Source organism: Thalassophryne amazonica, chromosome 4 (assembly GCF_902500255.1).
Source record: "Thalassophryne amazonica chromosome 4, fThaAma1.1, whole genome shotgun sequence".
Classification (NCBI taxonomy): domain Eukaryota; kingdom Metazoa; phylum Chordata; class Actinopteri; order Batrachoidiformes; family Batrachoididae; genus Thalassophryne; species Thalassophryne amazonica.
The window spans coordinates 73425-92927 of record NC_047106.1 but is presented as its reverse complement, the minus strand read 5'-3'; the positions used below and the strand labels follow the sequence as shown (position 1 = coordinate 92927).

Here is a 19503-nt window from a genome sequence, read left to right as displayed (position 1 = left end):
CCACTCCTCCTGAAAGGTTTTTTGGAAAACTGTCAAAAGAAACATTTATTGCAGATAGCTAAACACTACGGCATTACAGTGGGAAATAATACACACAAAGATGATGTTAGAGATATAATCACTGCTGCGCTCTTTAATAAAGGCGTCCTGAGAGGGGGAGAGCAACAGTGGGGTTTATATGTCAATTCTAAACCTGAGCTGTCTGTTTCATTTGATGGACTGAGTTTTGAGCAGCGTAAGGAATTAATGTTGCTGCAAATTGAACAAAAGAAAAGCAGAAAAGATGCTGAGCTTCAATTGGAACAAATGAGACTGAGAACTGAAGCTGAAAAAGAGGTTCAATTGGAACGTGTCAGACAAGAGCCTGAAAAAAATGATATTGGAATTGAACACTATAAACTGAATTTGATTCGGGATGGTAAGGTTATAGGCGAGGTGAGTGAAGAATCATTTTCCTCTGCTGTTTGTAGGCCTGCTCCTAATGCGTTTGACGTGGGTGCTAGTCTGCACCTAATGCCAAAGTTTAATGAAAAAGATCCAGATACTTTTTTCGTTCTGTTTGAGCACATTGCAGATGTTAAAAATTGGGCGGATTGTGATAGAGCTTTGTTGTTGCAGTCCGTATTTACTGGTCGTGCCCAGGAGGCTTATTCTGCGTTAAGCGCTGCAGAGTGTCTGGATTATGCCAAAATAAAGGCCGCGGTCCTAAAATCCTACGAATTAGTCCCAGAAGCTTATCACCAGAAATTCAGGAATTTTGAGAAAAATGAACAACAAACTCATGTGGAATTCGTTAGAGATTTAACCTGTCAATTTAATCGTTGGTGTTCTGCTTTGAATATTGACACTTTTGAGGGTTTGTCAGAGTTGATCTTGGATCTGGCTGTCTGAGTGGTGTCCAAAAAATGAGGTGGGCTTCATTGATAATTGGCAAAGCTTCTGGGGAAAACCTGGTCTTGTTAGGAGAGACGGCATCCATCCCACTTTAGAGGGAGCAGCTCTCATTTCTAGAAATCTGGCCAATTTTCTTAAATCCTCCAAACCGTGACTATCCAGGGTTGGGACCAGGAAGCAGAGTTGTAGTCTTACACACCTCTCTGCAGCTTCTCTCCCCCTGCCATCCCCTCATTACCCCATCCCCGTAGAGACGGTGCCTGCTCCCAGACCACCAATAACTAGCAAAAATCTATTTAAGCATAAAAATTCAAAAAGAAAAAATAATATAGCACCTTCAACTGCACCACAGACTAAAACAGTTAAATGTGGTCTGTTAAACATTAGGTCTCTCTCTTCTAAGTCCCTGTTGGTAAATGATATAATAATTGATCAACGTATTGATTTATTCTGCCTTACAGAAACCTGGTTACAGCAGGATGAATATGTTAGTTTAAATGAGTCAACACCCCCGAGTCACACTAACTGTCAGAATGCTCGTAGCACGGGCCGGGGCGGAGGATTAGCAGCAATCTTCCATTCCAGCTTATTAATTAATCAAAAACCTAGACAGACCTTTAATTCATTTGAAAGCTTGTCTCTTAGTCTTGTCCATCCAAATTGGAAGTCCCAAAAACCAGTTTTATTTGTTATTATCTATCGTCCACCTGGTCATTACTGTGAGTTTCTCTGTGAATTTTCAGACCTTTTGTCTGACTTAGTGCTTAGCTCAGATAAGATAATTATAGTGGGCGATTTTAATATCCACACAGATGCTGAGAATGACAGCCTCAACACTGCATTTAATCTATTATTAGACTCTATCGGCTTTGCTCAAAAAGTAAATGAGTCCACCCACCACTTTAATCATATCTTAGATCTTGTTCTGACTTATGGTATGGAAATCTAGGTTTAAGGATATGATTCCTTCGTTATGTTCTCTAATGTCATATACCAACACAGAGCAGAGTAGCTACCTAAACTCTGTAAGGGAGTTAGAGTATCTCGTCAATAGTTTTACATCCTCTTTGAAGACAACTTTGGATGCTGTAGCTCCTCTGAAAAAGAGAGCTTTAAATCAGAAGTGTCTGACTCCGTGGTATAACTCACAAACTCGTAGCTTAAAGCAGATAACCCGTAAGTTGGAGAGGAAATGGCGTCTCACTAATTTAGAAGATCTTCACTTAGCCTGGAAAAAGAGTTTGTTGCTCTATAAAAAAGCCCTCCGTAAAGCTAGGACATCTTTCTACTCATCACTAATTGAAGAAAATAAGAATAACCTCAGGTTTCTTTTCAGCACTGTAGCCAGGCTGACAAAGAGTCGGAGCTCTATTGAGCTGAGTATTCCATTAACTTTAACTAGTAATGACTTCATGACTTTCTTTGCTAACAAAATTTTGACTATTAGAGAAAAAATTACTCATAACCATCCCAAAGATGTATCGTTATCTTTGGCTGCTTTCAGTGATGCCGGTATTTGGTTAGACTCTTTCTCTCCGGTTGTTCTGTCTGAGTTATTTTCATTGGTTGCTTCGTCCAAACCATCGGCATGTTTATTGGACCCCATTCCTGCCAGGCTGCTCAAGGAAGTCCTACCATTATTTAATGCTTCAATCTTAAATATGATCAATCTATCTTTGTTAGTTGGTTATGTACCACAGGCCTTTAAGGTGGCAGTAATTAAACCATTACTTAAAAAGCCATCACTTGACCCAGCTATCTTAGCTAATTATAGGCCAATTTCCAACCTTCCTTTTCTCTCAAAGATTCTTGAGAGGGTAGTTGTAAAACAGCTAACTGATCACCTGCAGAGGAATGGTCTATTTGAAGAGTTTCAGTCAGGTTTTAGAATTCATCATAGTACAGAAACAGCATTAGTGAAGGTTACAAATGATCTTCTTATGGCTTCGGACAGTGGACTTATCTCTGTGCTTGTTCTGTTGGACCTCAGTGCTGCTTTTGATACTGTTGACCATAAAATTTTATTACAGAGATTAGAGCATGTCATAGGTATTAAAGGCACTGCGCTGCGGTGGTTTGAATCATATTTGTCTAATAGATTACAGTTTGTTCATGTAAATGGGGAATCTTCTTCACAGACTAAAGTTAATTATGGAGTTCCACAAGGTTCTGTGCTAGGACCAATTTTATTCACTTTATATATGCTTCCCTTAGGCAGTATTATTAGACGGTATTGCTTAAATTTTCATTGTTACGCAGATGATACCCAGCTTTATCTATCCATGAAGCCAGAGGATACACACCAATTAGCTAAACTGCAGGATTGTTTTACAGACAAAGACATGGATGACCTCTAATTTCCTGCTTTTAAACTCAGATAAAACTGAAGTTATTGTACTTGGCCCCACAAATCTTAGAAACATGGTGTCTAACCAGATCGTTACTCTGGATGGCATTTCCCTGATCTCTAGTAATACTGTGAGAAATCTTGGAGTCATTTTTGATCAGGATATGTCATTCAAAGCGCATATTAAACAAATATGTAGGACTGCCTTTTTGCATTTACGCAATATCTCTAAAATCAGAAAGGTCTTGTCTCAGAGTGATGCTGAAAAACTAATTCATGCATTTATTTCCTCTAGGCTGGACTATTGTAATTCATTATTATCAGGTTGTCCTAAAAGTTCCCTAAAAAGCCTTCAGTTGGTTCAGAATGCTGCAGCTAGAGTACTGACGGGGACTAGAAGGAGAGAGCATATCTCACCCATATTGGCCTCTCTTCATTGGCTTCCTGTTAATTCTAGAATAGAATTTAAAATTCTTCTTCTTACTTATAAGGTTTTGAATAATCAGGTCCCATCTTATCTTAGGGACCTCGTAGTACCATATCACCCCATTAGAGCGCTTCGCTCTCAGACTGCGGGCTTACTTGTAGTTCCTAGGGTTTGTAAGAGTAGAATGGGAGGCAGAGCCTTCAGCTTTCAGGCTCCTCTCCTGTGGAACCAGCTCCCAATTCAGATCAGAGAGACAGATACCCTCTCTACTTTTAAGATTAGGCTTAAAACTTTCCTTTTCGCTAAGGCTTATAGTTAGGGCTGGATCGGGTGACCCTGGACCATCCCTTGGTTATGCTGCTTTAGACGTAGATTGTGGGGGGTTTCCCATGATGCACTGTTTCTTTCTCTTTTTGCTCCGTATGCATCACTCTGCATTTAATCATTAGTGATCGATCTCTGCCCCCCTTCACAGCATGTCTTTTTCCTGGTTTTTTCCCTCAGCCCCAACCAGTCTCAGCAGAAGACTGCCCCTCCCTGAGCCTGGTTCTGCTGGAGGTTTCTTCCTGTTAAAAGGGAGTTTTTCCTTCCCACTGTTGCCAAGTGCTTGCTCATAGGGGGTCGTTTTGACCGTTGGGGTTTTTCATAATTATTGTATGGCCTTGCCTTACAATATGGAGCGCCTTGGGGCAACTGTTTGTTGTGATTTGGCGCTATATAAGAAAAAAGTTGATTGATTGATTGATTGATTGAGTTGGAGCAGTTTAAGAACTGTATTCCTCAGCATGTAGCTACTTATGTTACTGAACAGAAACCCAGCACCGCTCTGAAGGCAGCTGAGCTGGCAGATGATTTTGTCCTGACTCACAAGGGGGCTGTGGGTGAAATTTTTCCATTTAGGACCAAGCCTATAGTCAGTGAAAGTCGCTCCTACTCGCAGACCTTTGTGCAGGGTCGCTCTGCTTCATTCAGAGGGAACTCTAGCAGGTGTAATTACCGTCAGGCAACGGGCCACTGGAAGTCTCAGTGTCCTGTGCTCAAGTCTAAAAGCAGGCGTAAAATGTACGTACCTTCAGCTCCTGCTCTGTTAACTTCAAACAATAAGTTCAGGAAAAAGTTCGATAAAGCTTTTGCTCCTTTTATCCATGATGCGTATGTGTCCGTTGTGGGGAGTGAGCAGCGTGTTCATATTAAGATGCTGCGTGACACAGGGGCTAAACACTCGTTTATAGTAGCTTCTGTGCTTCCATTCTCCTCTGCTACAGAAACGGGTGACTCTGTCCTTATGCATGGGATGGAGCTGGGTGTGGGCTCCGTACTGAGGGACACAATTATGTTATGTGGGTTTATTAATGGTCTGGTGATTGTAGGCGTGCGCCCTGCTCTGCCGCTTCCTGGGGTTTCATTGATTTTGGGCAATGATTTGGTTGGTAGTGCGGTGTGGCCGAGGTCTCCTTTGCCCGTGGTGACCCCTGAGCCACGCGCATCATCTCCGCTTGAAGAGCAGTGTCCAGAGGTGTTTCCGGCTTGTGTCGTGACACGCGCTCAGTTTCGTGCGTCTGAGTCGGATGTGCTTGAGAGCTCAGTCTTGTTGCCCGAGCTCCCCGCATCTGTCTCTGTGAAGGAATGGAGTCAGCATCAAAAGTCTGATCCAACTCTTTCAGTTTTGTTTGAAAATGTTCTTCCAGGTGACAAGGTACAGAGTGCTGCTCATGGGTACTTCATGCAGGAGGGTCTGTTGGTGCGCAAGTGGGTCCCATGTCACGGTGACTTCATTGATGAGCCCATTTTTCAGATTGTTGTTCCTGAGATGTTTCGTGATGATGTGCTCAGAGTTGCCCATGATGACTCTGGTCACTTAGGTGTGAAGAAAACGTGTGATAGAGTGCTGCGTTATTTTTTTTTGGCCTAGGTTAAAACGTGATGTGTCAAAATACATTAAAACTTGTCACGTTTGTCACTTAACTGCAAAGCCAAACCAAATACTTAAGCCTACACCCCTGTGTCCCATTCCAGCCATAAGCAAGCCTTTTGAACACATTATCATAGATTGTGTGGGTCCGCTTCCTCCCTCAAAGTCTGGCTCCTCCTATTTGTTAACAGTGATGTGCCAAGCAACACGATATCCTGCTGCATATCCATTACATAAAATTACAGCTTAGTCAGTTATTAAAGCTTTGTCTAATTTTATGTCAATTTTTGGCATCCTACGTGTTGTACAGTCTGACCAGGGCACAAATTTTATGTCTCGTGTCTTTGCCCAAGTTTTGAAACAGTTGAGGGTAAAACACAATGTTGCGTCTGCCTATCATGCGCAGAGCCAGGGGGCGCTAGAGAGGTTTCACCAGACTTTGAAGTCTTTGTTAAGAGCTTACTGTACAGAATTGAGGGGTGACTGGGAGGAAGGGTTGCCATGGCTTATGTTGTCAGCTCGGGAGGTGGTGCAAGAGAGCACTGGATTCAGTCCAAATGATTTGGTGTTTGGACATGCAGTGCGGGGTCCACTGGCCATACTAAAGGATGGTTTGGTGGTGGACTCTGATCCCCCTAAAAATGTGATTGACTATGTTAATGGTTTTCGCCATCGTTTGTATGTGGCTGTAGAAAAAGCACAGGAAAACTTGAAGGATGCACAGGGAAAAATGAAGAAAGTATTTGATTGGAAAACTGAACGTCTAGAGTTCAGCCCAGGGGATCTGGTCTTGGCCTTGATCCCTTTAACTAATTCACCGTTCCAGGCTAAGTTTTCTGGCCCTTATGTTGTTGAGAGCAGGGATTTGGATAATTACATGATTGCTACACCTAATCGCAGAAAGGCATCACAATTATGTCATGTTAATCTACTTAAGCCATACTATTCTCGCAGTGATGTGGTTTCGCAGAGTAATGTTGCTTCTGCAGCTCTCACTGTCCACTCCTTTTCCTCAGGTCAGCAGGCTCTTGCTCAGGAGGAGGTGGATGTGAAGTGGCCTGATGACTCTATGTTGTGTGGTCGACTTAAGAACTCTGAGACCTTGAGTAAGTTGCAGTCGCTGTTCAGTCACTTGTATCCGGAGCAACGTGCTGAACTGACAGAAGTGATCGACTCCTATCCAGAGCTGTTCAGAGATACACCTTCAAGAACACACCTGATAGAGCATGACATAGATGTTGGTGAGAGCACTCCAATCAAACAGCAGTTCTATAGGTGTGCTCCTCAGAAATGTAAGGTAATGGAGGTCCAGTATATGCTGGACAACGGCATAGCTGTCCCCTCATCCTCCAGTTGGGCCTCTCCAAGCCTGTTGGTGGATAAGTCAGACAAATCACCACGTTTTTGTACTGACTATGGAAAAGTAAATAAAGTGACAAAACCAGATTCGTATCCGTTACCACGAACGGAAGATTGCATTGACCAAATTGGTTCTGCTAAATTTGTGAGCAAATTTGATTTACTAAAGGGATATTGGCAGGTTGGGTTGTCTGCCCGTGCAGAGAGATTTCTGCTTTCGTTACTCCATTTGGTTTATTTGAATACGCTGTGATGAGTTTTGGCCTGTGAAGTGCACCAGCAATGTTTCAAAGGTTAATGAACATGGTGACATCTGGTCTGGAAGGTTGTGCGGTCTATCTTGACGACATAGTAGTGTTTAGTGATACTTGGAATGACCATGTCCAGTGTATTCGTGCCTTATTTGATCGCCTTTCCTCTCGCGCCTGACAGTCAATCTGGCGAAGTGTGAGTTCGCTCGTGCAACTGTTACTTATTTGGGGCGTGTAGTGGGGCAGGGGGAAGTGCGGCCAGTTGATGCAAAGGTACAAGCAATTTTGGATTATCTGCCTCCCGACTACTAAGAAGGAGTTGATGCGTTTCTTAGGGTTGGTTGGCTATTCTAGAAGTTTTTGCTCCGCTTACAAATTTGTTGAAAAGTACTGTTGGTTTTCAGTGGTCTACCGTTTGTCAGACCGCTTTCAAGAATGTCAAGTTGCTGTTATGTGTTGAGCCAGTTCTGATTGCTCCTGTGATGGATCGGGAGCTGGTGCTGTTTTGCTCCAAGAGCACGATGGAGATGACAAACCAGTCTGTTACTTTTCTAAAAAGTTTAACTCGTATCAGTTAAATTATTTGACAATTGCGAAGGAAACTCTCGCACTTATCTTGGCTCTTCAACATTTTGAGATTTATGTGACTTGCGGTGATGGTCCTTTAATCATCTATACCGACCATAATCCACTCACGTTCTTAAGTACTCTGAAAAGTCCAAATCAACGTCTAATTCGATGGGCGCTGTTTTTACAGGCGTTCAGTTTAGACATTCGTCATATTAAAGGTTCTGATAACTTGTTGGCTGATGCTTTGTCACGTGCGCCAGTTTAAAAAAGGAAAAAGCAAAGTTGCCTTAATTTTTGTGCCTGTCTCTCTTCTGCCTCTCCTCAGTTTCAGGCGCCGGAACTCAGGAGGTGCAGCAGAGGACATGTGTGCTAAGTTTGTGACTTTACTAATTGGTGTCATCTTTAGCCTTGTATAGCTAAGTCTAATTTGATTCCTTGTAAATGGTAGAATTTCTCTTGTTTGATAATGGAACAAAAAACTTAAGAAAAAAAAGTATAGCTGAATATAGGTAAGCTGTAAATATTGTAATTTTGGTGCAACAAAAAATATAATGTAGTACTACTAAAAACAAAAGAAACAACTGTGCTGTTTGCAATTGGTTTGGAAAGTCCTTAGGTGGACTTCCCTTTTGAAGGGGGAGGGTGTGAAGGCCCCGCCCTCTTGTAGCAGGGCGGGCCCATAATCAGGGGCACCTGGGCCCGGTGTCCCTGTCTCTTATTTAAGTGGGCCAAGCTAATTCAGTTTTTTTTAATTCTCTCTCTCTCTCTCGACCGGTAACAGAGCACCTTTTTGCACAGCTGCACATTTTGTGCACCTTTTAACTTATTGGCTTTTATTTTTTTATTGAGGATTTATTTTATTCATTTAAAAGAAAAAACAGAAAAGCAAAAGCAAAATTAACAAAACATTACAAACCATTGAATGAAAAGGAGCAGTTTGGAAGAACAAGTCTTATATATTCTGCCCCTTTTTTACAATACAATCTTCCAAAGCATCATCAATCGACATCATTGCATTTCTAAGATTTGTCACATGTCACCGACTTCTTTCCTAATTTTAACCATTATTTAAAAGACTACATCCCTAATAGATTACATTTTTGGCTTTGTCACAGCTCACTGACTTATTTCATAGTTTCATACTTACGAAATACATCAAGTTTAATATGTTTTTTAAATCATTTAAGCGACCTTGATTCTTTGATTTCTTTGTTGAGGTTGTTCCATAATTTTACACCATTCACTGCAATACTCCGTTCCTTTATCTTGGTTCTGAATCTTGGTTTTTTAAAGACTTCTATGCCCTTCAAATTATAACTACGTACTCTTTTTTCAAACATATTTTGAATGTTTATTGGTAAGGTATTGTTATTCGCTTGGTATGTTATTTGTAGTAATTTCAAATCAACTAAATCATGAAATTTAAGTACCCTATACTTAATAAACAATGGACTAGATGGATCTCTAAATCGACTGTTGCCAATCACTTTTAAAGCTCTTTTTTGCAAAATAAATAAAGGTTGTGTATAAGTTGTACATGTTGATCCCCAGATTTCTACACAATAAGTCAAATATGGAACAATCAATGAACTGTACAATGTTAATAATCCATAACTATTTAATGAATATTTAACTTTATGCAAAACAGCAATGGCTTTCACTATCTTTCCTTTTATGTAATTTATGTGTGACTTCCATGTAAAATCTTCATCAATCATAACTCCTAAAAATTTCATTTCTTTTACCCTTTGAATGTCCATTCCATCTATTTTTAATGACATCATTTTTTTAACTGTCATTAAACAATATGAAATTTGTTTTATTAAGTGACAATCTGTTTATATCAAACCAGTATTTCACTTTTTCCAACTCTATATTTATCACTTGTACTACTTCCTGTATATCTGATCCAGAGTAAAATAATGTGTCGTCAGCAAATAAAATGCTGCCAAGTACTTTAGATAGAGTAAGTCCCTTCAGCTGCTCCCTTGTTTGCACTTGGGGTCGCCACAGCAAATCCAAGGTGGATCTGCATGTTGAATTGGCACAAGTTTTACGCCGGATGCCCTTCCTGACGCAACTCCACATTACATGGAGAAATGTGGCAGGGGTGGGATTTGAACCCGGAACCTTCTGAACTGAAACCAAGAGCATTAACCACTTGGCCACCACCAAGTACATTAGATATATTCACAAAATCATTAATATACAAAATAAACAGTTTGGGTCCAAGTACCAACCCTTGTGGTACTCCACACATAATATTACACAATTCTGATTTAGTATTATTTATCTGAACAAACTGTTTTCTGAGTAGCTTTTTACCCACTGATGTGCAATACCTCTAATTCCATATTGTTGTAACTTGTGAAGCAATCTTGAATGATAACAATGGTCGAATCGATAACATCAAAAGCTTTTTTTCAGGTCAATAAAAAAAATTACAAAATAATCCTTATCTATTGCTGTTATTTTCTCTGTTAATTCCATAATTGCCATAGCTGTCGAATGTTTTGTTCTGAATCCATACTGAGCATTATTTAAAATATGTTTCTCAATGAATTTGTCCAATCTTGTCACAAAAACCTTTTCCATAATTTTAGAAAACTGTGGAAGCAATGACACTGGCCTGTAATTTGAAAAATTACATTTGTCTCCTTTTTATAATGGGACTACTTTGGCAATTTTCATTTCGTCTGGGAAAATTCCTGTTGACAGAAACAGATTACAAATGTAAGTAAATGGTTCAGTAACAGTTTCTATTATACTTTTTACAGTCATCATGTCTAAATCTTCATAGTCAGTTGATCTTTTGCTTACAGTTTTTTTACAATATTCCTTATTTCATCTTTTTCCACATTGTCAAGGAAAATACTATTGACCGTATTTACAATTGTATTTATCTTCTACTATTGGTTTATTTCCCACCAGATTTGATCCCACCTTTGAGAAATAATCATTAAACACATTTACAACTTCTTTTATATCATTTATCTCTTTATTTTCCTTGACAAGGTAATTCGGAAAAGTTGATTTAACTCCGTCACTTTCCATCACACTTTTTATAATTCCCCATGTTGCCCTCATATTATCTTTACTCTTATTCAATTGTTCACTATAATAATCTTTTTTGTTTCCTAATTATTGTCAATAGTTTATTTTTATATTTTTTGTATCTGTGTTCTGTTTCCTTTGTTTGCATTTTTAAAAAGCACATATACAACCCCTGGCAAAAACTATGGAATCACTGGCCTCGGAGGATGTTCATTCAGTTGTTTAATTTTGTAGAAAAAAAGCAGATCACAGACATGACACAAAACTAAAGTCATTTCAAATGGCAACTTTCTGGCTTTAAGAAACACTATAAGAAATCAGGAAAAATAATTGTGGCAGTCAGTAACGGTTACTTTTTTAGACCAAGCAGAGGGGAAAAGATATGGAATCACTCAATTCTGAGGAATAATTTATGGAATCACCCTGTAAATTTTCATCACCAAAACTAACACCTGCATCAAATCAGATCTGCTCGTTAGTCTGCATCTAAAAAGGAGTGAACACACCTTGGAGAGCTGTTGCACCAAGTGGACTGACATGAATCATGGCTCCAACACGAGAGATGTCAATTGAAACAATTGTTTTTCATGATTCCATCATTTTTTCCTCAGAATTGCGTGATTCCATATTTTTTCCCTCTGCTTGGTCTAAAAAAGTAACCGTTACTGACTGCCACAATTATTTTTCCTGATTTCTTATAGTGTTTCTTAAAGTCAGAAAGTTGCCATTTGAAATGACTTTAGTTTTGTGTCATGTCTGTGATCTGCTTTTTTTCTACAAAATTAAACAACTGAATGAACATCCTCCGAGGCCGGTGATTCCATCATTTTTGCCAGGGGTTGTAGCTGGAATTGCACCCTACCATCAGGTGTTTTATCTTCATTTATACTTTAGCTCATCCACAATTACTACAGTAAATTTGAGGAAGTTTTGTCTATTTAGTAGAGTTGCATTGGGGAAACATTTTCTGGCAGCCAGCACCTGTCGGCCTGCCAAATAAATGTGGGTCAACATTTCTGTGGTCATTCCAGTACACCAGAGGATCCTCTGATCTTTGCCAGGGAGGATCAGTCATGTGTCTCTGAACTTCAGTCGTGGCATCCGATGTATAATTCCTGTGAGCTCTTGTGTTTTTTCAAAAGCTGGAGAAGTTGTCAGCAAAAAAAAAAGAGTCCACAAACACTGGAAAAACCTCTGAATTCCCATCGTCAAATTTCATGACTGTCTTGAGTTACGCAAGTGCAGCCCACCTTCCCTGCACAGAGTTTGTTTCCTAAAGCACACCTTCTCTCAATCCCAGATACTAGTCAACATGTCTACTGAATCAGCTGAACATATTTTGAGAGTTGTCTAGTATTTCACCACAAAATGTCACTGGAGGAGGGGTCTGGTTAGGTTTAAAACTCCAGCTTTTGTGGCTTCTGTTTGTTCTTCTCGACAAGAATCAAGACAGAAGTCAGACTACCAGAGCAAGAATTTTAGCTGAGGAAGTTTCTGTGATTTGAAGCGAAACATTGTCACGTCAAGCAACCCAGTCCAGTCGAAGATTCAAGCTTCTCTACTGTGGAAACCACCTGGACAACTGAGAGCCTACACAGAAACACTGAAATGAAACTTTGAATGAATGAACCCATGTTCAATACAGTTGGCAAAGTGGTTCAATACTGCTTTATTGCTTCATTTGAGCATCACTACTTCACTGCATGTTTCATTTGGGACCACAGCAGCTCTTCTGAGTCTGACTCTATACACCCAAAGTGATCAAAGGGAATAATGTAATTATTATCCATCAGATGACAAAGTGAAACCTCTTAAATCATTCTAAAGTCAGTCTTACTGATGCACCAAAATGACGCAGGTGCAGCAACATGTCAGATGTCTGGCTGCTTCCTCCGTCTTTTCTGATGAAATAATGCTGAATTTATGTGGAAATGATTGTTGTACAAAAGCTTCAGATATCTGTGGCTGAGACAGATGATGACTGGAGGCAGTCTGAAGCAGAAACGAGGTGATAATCAGTGAACTGCGGCTAATGACGTATGTGCAGTGAAGGCAGAGGGGACCGTTCGGTCAGCGACACCGGACCACGGAGACTGACCTCACAACCACAAAATTCTGACTGCAGACGTCTCAACAGGAAATTCAGCTGCTGTTTTCTGCTGAATGACAAACTGTCGTCGTCCATCTTTAACCACATTCAGAATCAAACCGCAGGCGACACATTTTAATGTCTTTATTATGAAAAGCATCATGTGACGGAATAGCGCAGAGATGGGACACCCACACACACACACCCACACATACACACACACCAGCTGTGTGAATTTGTCCCGAGAACATTTTGACAGTCTGATGATCACAGCGGGGAGCTTTGCGTCGCGTCCTAAAAACCTTCAAAGATATGATTTTTTTTTCCCCCCCCTAAGAATCACAAATTAAACTTTGTGAAGTTTTACTGTGAAATCGTCACAAAACTCGAAACAGTTAACATCAAACTCCACCCACTCAGGTCCACAAGTACCTGGACACCCAGGTTTGGGGTTTTACGGGCTGAAGACCTCACAGTCATTCACAGGTTTTGGACCATTCTTAAAGTCCCATCATGTTTCCTGTTGTCCAGGTGAAACTTCCTGTGGAGTCTGAACAAATATAGAGTCTGTTACAATAACTGCAAATAAAAATACAAAACCTGAAGAAGAAAAAATACATTGGAAAAAAAAGTCACAAAGCTAAAAATCAGAGCGGCATCCTGTTTCCCTCCACGCTGACTTTAACCGCGTGTCCCGTCTTTGTCAGGCGGCGAATGTCAGCAAACCGACGCATCTGTTTGTCCACACGAGATAATCCCTTCTTCGATGGACCCTAGAGAGAAATAAAAAAACATGTTGGAAGGAAAAAAAATTACAAGTTGTTCCAAAAGGCCACCAGGTGGCGTACCAGGTGATGTCACTGACTAAGTGCTTGTAAAGGGGTGGAGACATTAGTGCCATTACTTGCTGGGACACACCATGAGGTCATACATATTTGGACACTGACTTTTAACCAAATGTGTCATCCATTCACTAGAGTGGACCAAAAGTAACTGGACAAACGCCTGCTGAGCTCTTTCCTGTTACTTAAAAGATTATTTGATTGACATCATGTTAAAACAAACCGAAGACAGGAAGAAAGAATACATGAAACCTTCAAAAGAGAAGACATGTCTATGTTTCATTTTCCAACTTTCCAATCAAATCAAGGAGTAACAGCTGGACAGGAAATGTTTCAACAGTTGTCCAATTACTTTTGGTCCTTTGATGCTAGAGGTTACTGACAATTATTCTCAGCTTCAGCCTCTTTCACACCAGGTCTGTGTAGAGTTGCATTGTGCTGCGTATCTCGTACGCAGGAATGGCTGTGTAAGTTGTGTGCAGAAGGGAGAAGCTTGGCTCCATGACACTGTTTTTACAGACTGCCTGGACAGATTTGATACATTGGGGGGGAAAAAAAAAAACAGAATACATTATTTCCAGGAGTTAATGGACTTTATTTAATGTGTAACAATCTTGAGAACTTGAGGAGTAGGCAGAGCTGCAGTGGGCAATCATGCGCGCGACCTGTCCGTGAATAGTTATAGTGGACATGGACATTAGAACATGACACGGAAGTGGATTTTCACTCCCGTCCCATCCTGCTCCCAGAAAAAAAAAAAAAATCCCATCCTGTCCCAATCCTGGACTGGAGTAAAACAATAAATCCCATCCCATCCCACTCCCGTATGTCTCGCGCCATGATGATCAATCAGGGACTGAATATGTAGTGAGTTGGAGATGTCTGGAGTTTGACTGAAGATGTGAACATGTCCTGTCTCTGGTAGCAGCCTGTGAGCAGGACTTATGTCTCTTTTGTCCTTTATTTCACAATTATGACAGAGTTTTTGGAGCAAGCAGCAGCACCACAGCAAGCAGCGGAGTTTCTTTCTCTTTTTATTTTACGTGCGCGTGTGAGCGAATTGTCCGTGGAGAATATTTTACTTATTAACTACACAGATGTATAATAAAGCAAATGGTGACTGGTTTCTAAACACAATTATGACAGTTTTTTTGGGAAAGAGCGAGGAGCAGCCCTGCGGCAAGCAGTGGAGTTTCTTTCTCTTTTTATTTTACGTGCGCGTGTGAGCGAATTGTCCGTGGAGAATATTTTACTTATTAACTACACAGATGTATAATAAAGCAAATGGTGACTGGTTTCTAAACACAATTATGACAGTTTTTTTGGGAAAGAGCGAGGAGCAGCCCTGCGGCAAGCAGTGGAGTTTCTTTCTCTTTTATTTTACGTGCGCGTGTGAGCGAATTGTCCGTGGAGAATATTTTACTTATTAACTACACAGATGTATAATAAAGCAAATGGTGACTGGTTTCTAAACACAATTATGACAGTTTTTTTGGGAAAGAGCGAGGAGCAGCCCTGCGGCAAGCAGTGGAGTTTCTTTTTTCTTTTTTTTTTTTTTTTTTTTAAATTGTTTTCATGTGCGCACGTGAACGGGACAGTTGGTCCTCAAACTGGGTCCTGCAGAGGCGGAAGGACCACTGAAAGCAGCCGTCATCCAGACTCAGCTCCTGCAGCAAATAATGATACTCTCTGTATTGGGAGCTTTTCACAACAACTCGCTCCGTGTGATCAAGGTCCATCATGTTAACTTGACTGACCGGAGCCGGCGAGCGGAGTTGAAGCTCCTCCTATTTGATGACGCACCGGGGCGAATTTTCGCAGCAAAAGCAGAGCGACACACCGGGCGAAGGAGGCGCGTCCGTCGCCACACAACCCCCACAAATTTGTAGCGTCTGATCGCGCCCGGTATGAACGCGTTTTGGTTGTTTTAAATAGATGAAAATCATCATCTATTTTTGGCATTCCCGCTCCAGACCGCTCCCGTTCATTTTTATTCCCATCCCAATCACGGGATTGATAAAATTTTGACTCCCATCCCGTGGGAATCCCGCAGGAATCACGTGACCCACGGGAATTCCCGAAAAATGTCATCCTCTAGTGGACATGTTCTGTTGCTGGCGACAGTGAATGTGAGGTGTTATAGTGGACATGGAAGCATGGCCCACATCATCTTCTGTGGTTTTTGAAGCTTCACTGGACTTTCATTCATCCCGCTGGACTTTCACCAGCAAATTCTAGTGGGATGAATGAAATCTAGCAATGCAGGTATGTACTGATGGGGAAAAAAAAAAAAAAAAAAAACTAAAAGGTTTTTGCCAGACTGGTGTAGGGTTGTGTACAGTGGCACAGTGTTGTGTAGACTCATGTAGAGCAATCTATCCGGTGCTATACACCACAAGTCTGTGAACAATTTAAACGTTTAATTTTTGTGTCCCTCAGCGTACTGCCACGTAGCGCTCCATAAGCTCAGCGTAGTTGGAACGCTGCATTATGCAACTCTGCGTTGACCCGGTGTGAAAGAGGCTTGACAGTGTCCAAATACATATGAGTCATCGTCAGTTAACCGCTTCATCAGCAAGTCCCAAAAGCCATGCAAGTGAGAATCAGGTGGTTCAGAGGTCACAGGAAGTTCAGAGACTCAAAGTTCAAACGTTCACAACCACCTGACCCTGGCTTCCACGCCGGCACCCGTCACCACCTGAAGGGGGTCCCGGCCAAAGACACTCAAGTGTCTTTGCATATGTGTTGGGGCTAACAGGAGTCGGTCCACAGACGGCACATTCCAAGTTTGTGTAGATTTACTGCTGATAAATAATAAGACTGTTTCAGCTATTTTAAAATAAGAGAATACTGGGGGTGATTTTTTAATTGTTTAACGTCAAAGGCGATACCTCAACATGCAAAATTTATCCAATCCACAACCAAATAATATGCCTGCTAGCAAGAGAACAAAAACGGGCCATTAGCTGACATGCTAATCAGCGTTAATGCTAAGGTTAGCAGGTAAAGACATGACGCAGGAGCGTTTGAACAAACAAAAATTCATATTTACACTTTGTGGACAAACATCTGTGGGACGTTAGCATCTCGCTGCTTCATATGCATGCAAAAATGACAGTAATCAGTAAGTCAACAACTTTAAAATGTTGGCTCAGAGGCGGCCACTCTACAGTCGCATTTGTGACCGGAATATCAAAAGCTATAATTAGCCAACAAACTGCACGTTTTAGCACACATGCTACACTGTTAGCAGTTACAAAATCTGTGTTCATCTCTTCAGTCAGCTGACAGACTCCAATATGGCTGCCAGAGGAGCAGTTCCAGCAAGTGGGGGCGCTCCGCCATTAGCGTGGGTTCAGTCCCACCACCAGGAAGTACACCAAGATAACAAACCGCTTCAGATTCATGTTGAGCGTCTGTGTGCAGAAAACTAATTCTTCCTAGTCTATGACCTAACTGATACATAGGAGAGGATAACTCCCTGTTCTAGACTAACATCACCCCAATGAACAACTTGGGGTATGTGCCGAAATCTCTATCTGGGACCAACAGCACGAGAATGACCACACCCTTTTTTTATTTATTTATTTTTTTTTAATAAAATGATCACGCCCCTTTAAAAAAAAAAAAAAAAAAAAGACCATGCCCTTTTTTTTTTTCTTTTTTTAAATGACCATGCCCTTTTTTTTTTTCTTTTTTTAAATGACCATGCCCTTTTTTTTTTTTTTTTTTAAATGACCATGTCCTTTTTTTTTTTTTTTTTTTTTTTTTTTAAATGACCATGTCCTTTTTTTTTTTTTTTTTTTTTTTTTTTTAAATGACCATTTCCTTTTTTTTTTTTTTTTCTTTTTTTTAAATGACCATGTCCTTTTTTTTTTTCTTTTTTTTTTTTAAATGACCATGTCCTTTTTTTTTTTTTCTTTTTTTTTTTAAATGACCATGTCTTTTTTTTTTTTTTTTTAAATGACCATGTCCTTTTTTTTTTTTTTTTTTTTTTTAATTTCCTTTTTTTTTTTTTTTTTTTTAAATGACCATGTCCTTTTTTTTTTTTTTTTTAAATGACCATGCCCTTTTTTTTTTTTTTAAATGACCATGCCCTTTTTTTTTTTTTAAATGACCATGCCCTTTTTTTTTTTTTTTTTTTTTAAATGACCATGCCCTTTTTTTTTTTTTTTTTTTAAATGACCATGCCCTTTTTTTTTTTTTTTTAAATGACCATGCCCTTTTTTTTTTTTTTTTTAAATGACCATGCCCTTTTTTTTTTTTTTTTTTTAAATGACCATGCCCTTTTTTTTTTTTTTTTTTAAATTACCTTTCCCTTTTTTTTTTTTAAATGACCATGCCCTTTTTTTTTTTTTTTAAATGACCATGCCCTTTTTTTTTTTAATAAAATGACCATGCCCTTTTTTTTTTTTTTTTAAATAAAATGACCATGCCCTTTTTTTTTTTTTTTTTTTTAAATAAAATGACCGTGCCCTTTAAACAAAAAAAAAAAAAAAAGACCACGTCCGTTTTTTAAAATAAAATGTCCACACCCTTTTTCATGCCAAGTGTTACTTCATATACCGCTGTACTTTCTAAACTGCAGCAGCTACAGATTTTCTAAGGTACTCGATATGTTCAGAATGACCAGGACATGTTTGGGAGGGTCATAGAAGAATGTAAAATGTATCATTTGATATTTTAAGTGAAAATGGCTAAAATAAGTGAGTCAATTCTGGACACTGAAAGAAAATGAACATTTTCCAAACATATTGAAATTTTATTTTCAGTCGTACTGTTATGAAGGAAATATTGATTTAAAGAGAAAAATACAAAACAAAACTTGTTTCTTTAGCAGACAGCAGTATCTAGAGATTTTAAAAGTTTTAAAGATTATCAGAGAAATTTCCCAACAGCAATAGCACAGAAAGTTTAACTTACTAAACGTGGCAATTCCGGTGTCTCCAATAGAACGGTCTCCCCTAAAAATCGGTCCCTCCTGCCTTCACTGCGCATGCGTATCAGCCGCAATTCACTGATCATCACCTCATTTCTGCTTCAAACTGCCTCCAGTTATCTGTCTCAGCCAGATATCTGAAGCTTTTCTACAACAATCATTTCCACATAAATTCAGCATTATTTCATCATAAAAGGCGGTGGAAGTGATCAAAGTGCCGCAGCGACACGAGCTGCTAGCTGATGCGTTCACTGTGCGTCAGTCATTTCAAAGCATCACGGAGTATCGCCTCATGTCTGCTTAAAACTGACTTTAGAATTAATTTAAGAGATTTTACTTTGTCATCTGATGGTCAATAATCACATTAATCCATTTGGTCGCTTTGGGTGAAGAGTGTCAGACTCTCAGAGTCAGACTCAGACGAGCTGCTGAGCTCTGAAATGATGCATGCACAGTGAAGGCATGGCGGAACAATTTTTATGGGCGGACCATTCGGTCTGCGACACTGGACTGTATGTAGCTTGTTTGACCTCGTGTTTTCAAGCTGCTTTCTCATAAAATATCAAATGATAAATTTTACACTCTTCTATGACCCTCCCAAACATGTCCTGGTCATTCTGAACATAGAGTACCTTAGAAAATCTGTAGCTGCTGCAGTTTAGAAAGTACAGCTGTATATGAAGTAACACTTGGGATGAAAAAGGGTGTGGACATTTTTAAAAGAGCGTGGTCATGTTTTTTAAAAGGGTGTGGTAATGTTTTTAAAAAAAGGGTATGGTCAATTTCAGGCTGTTTTTTCCCAGATACAGATCTTGGCAC

At 39.9% G+C, this 19503-nt stretch overlaps 1 protein-coding gene across 2 annotated transcripts in view; it reads right to left on the bottom strand.

Moving 5' to 3' along the window:
* Nucleotides 1-13032: 13032 nt before the first annotated feature.
* The window catches only part of LOC117509336 (protein IWS1 homolog), a 70372-nt gene continuing 63901 nt past the window's right edge, over nt 13033-19503 (bottom strand). For both annotated transcript variants that reach the window (XM_034168993.1, XM_034168994.1), the window contains exon 16: nt 13033-13676. In XM_034168993.1, coding sequence (XP_034024884.1) covers nt 13551-13676 — 126 coding nt within the window. In that variant the 3' untranslated portion in view covers nt 13033-13550. The remainder of the gene's footprint in view (nt 13677-19503) is intronic.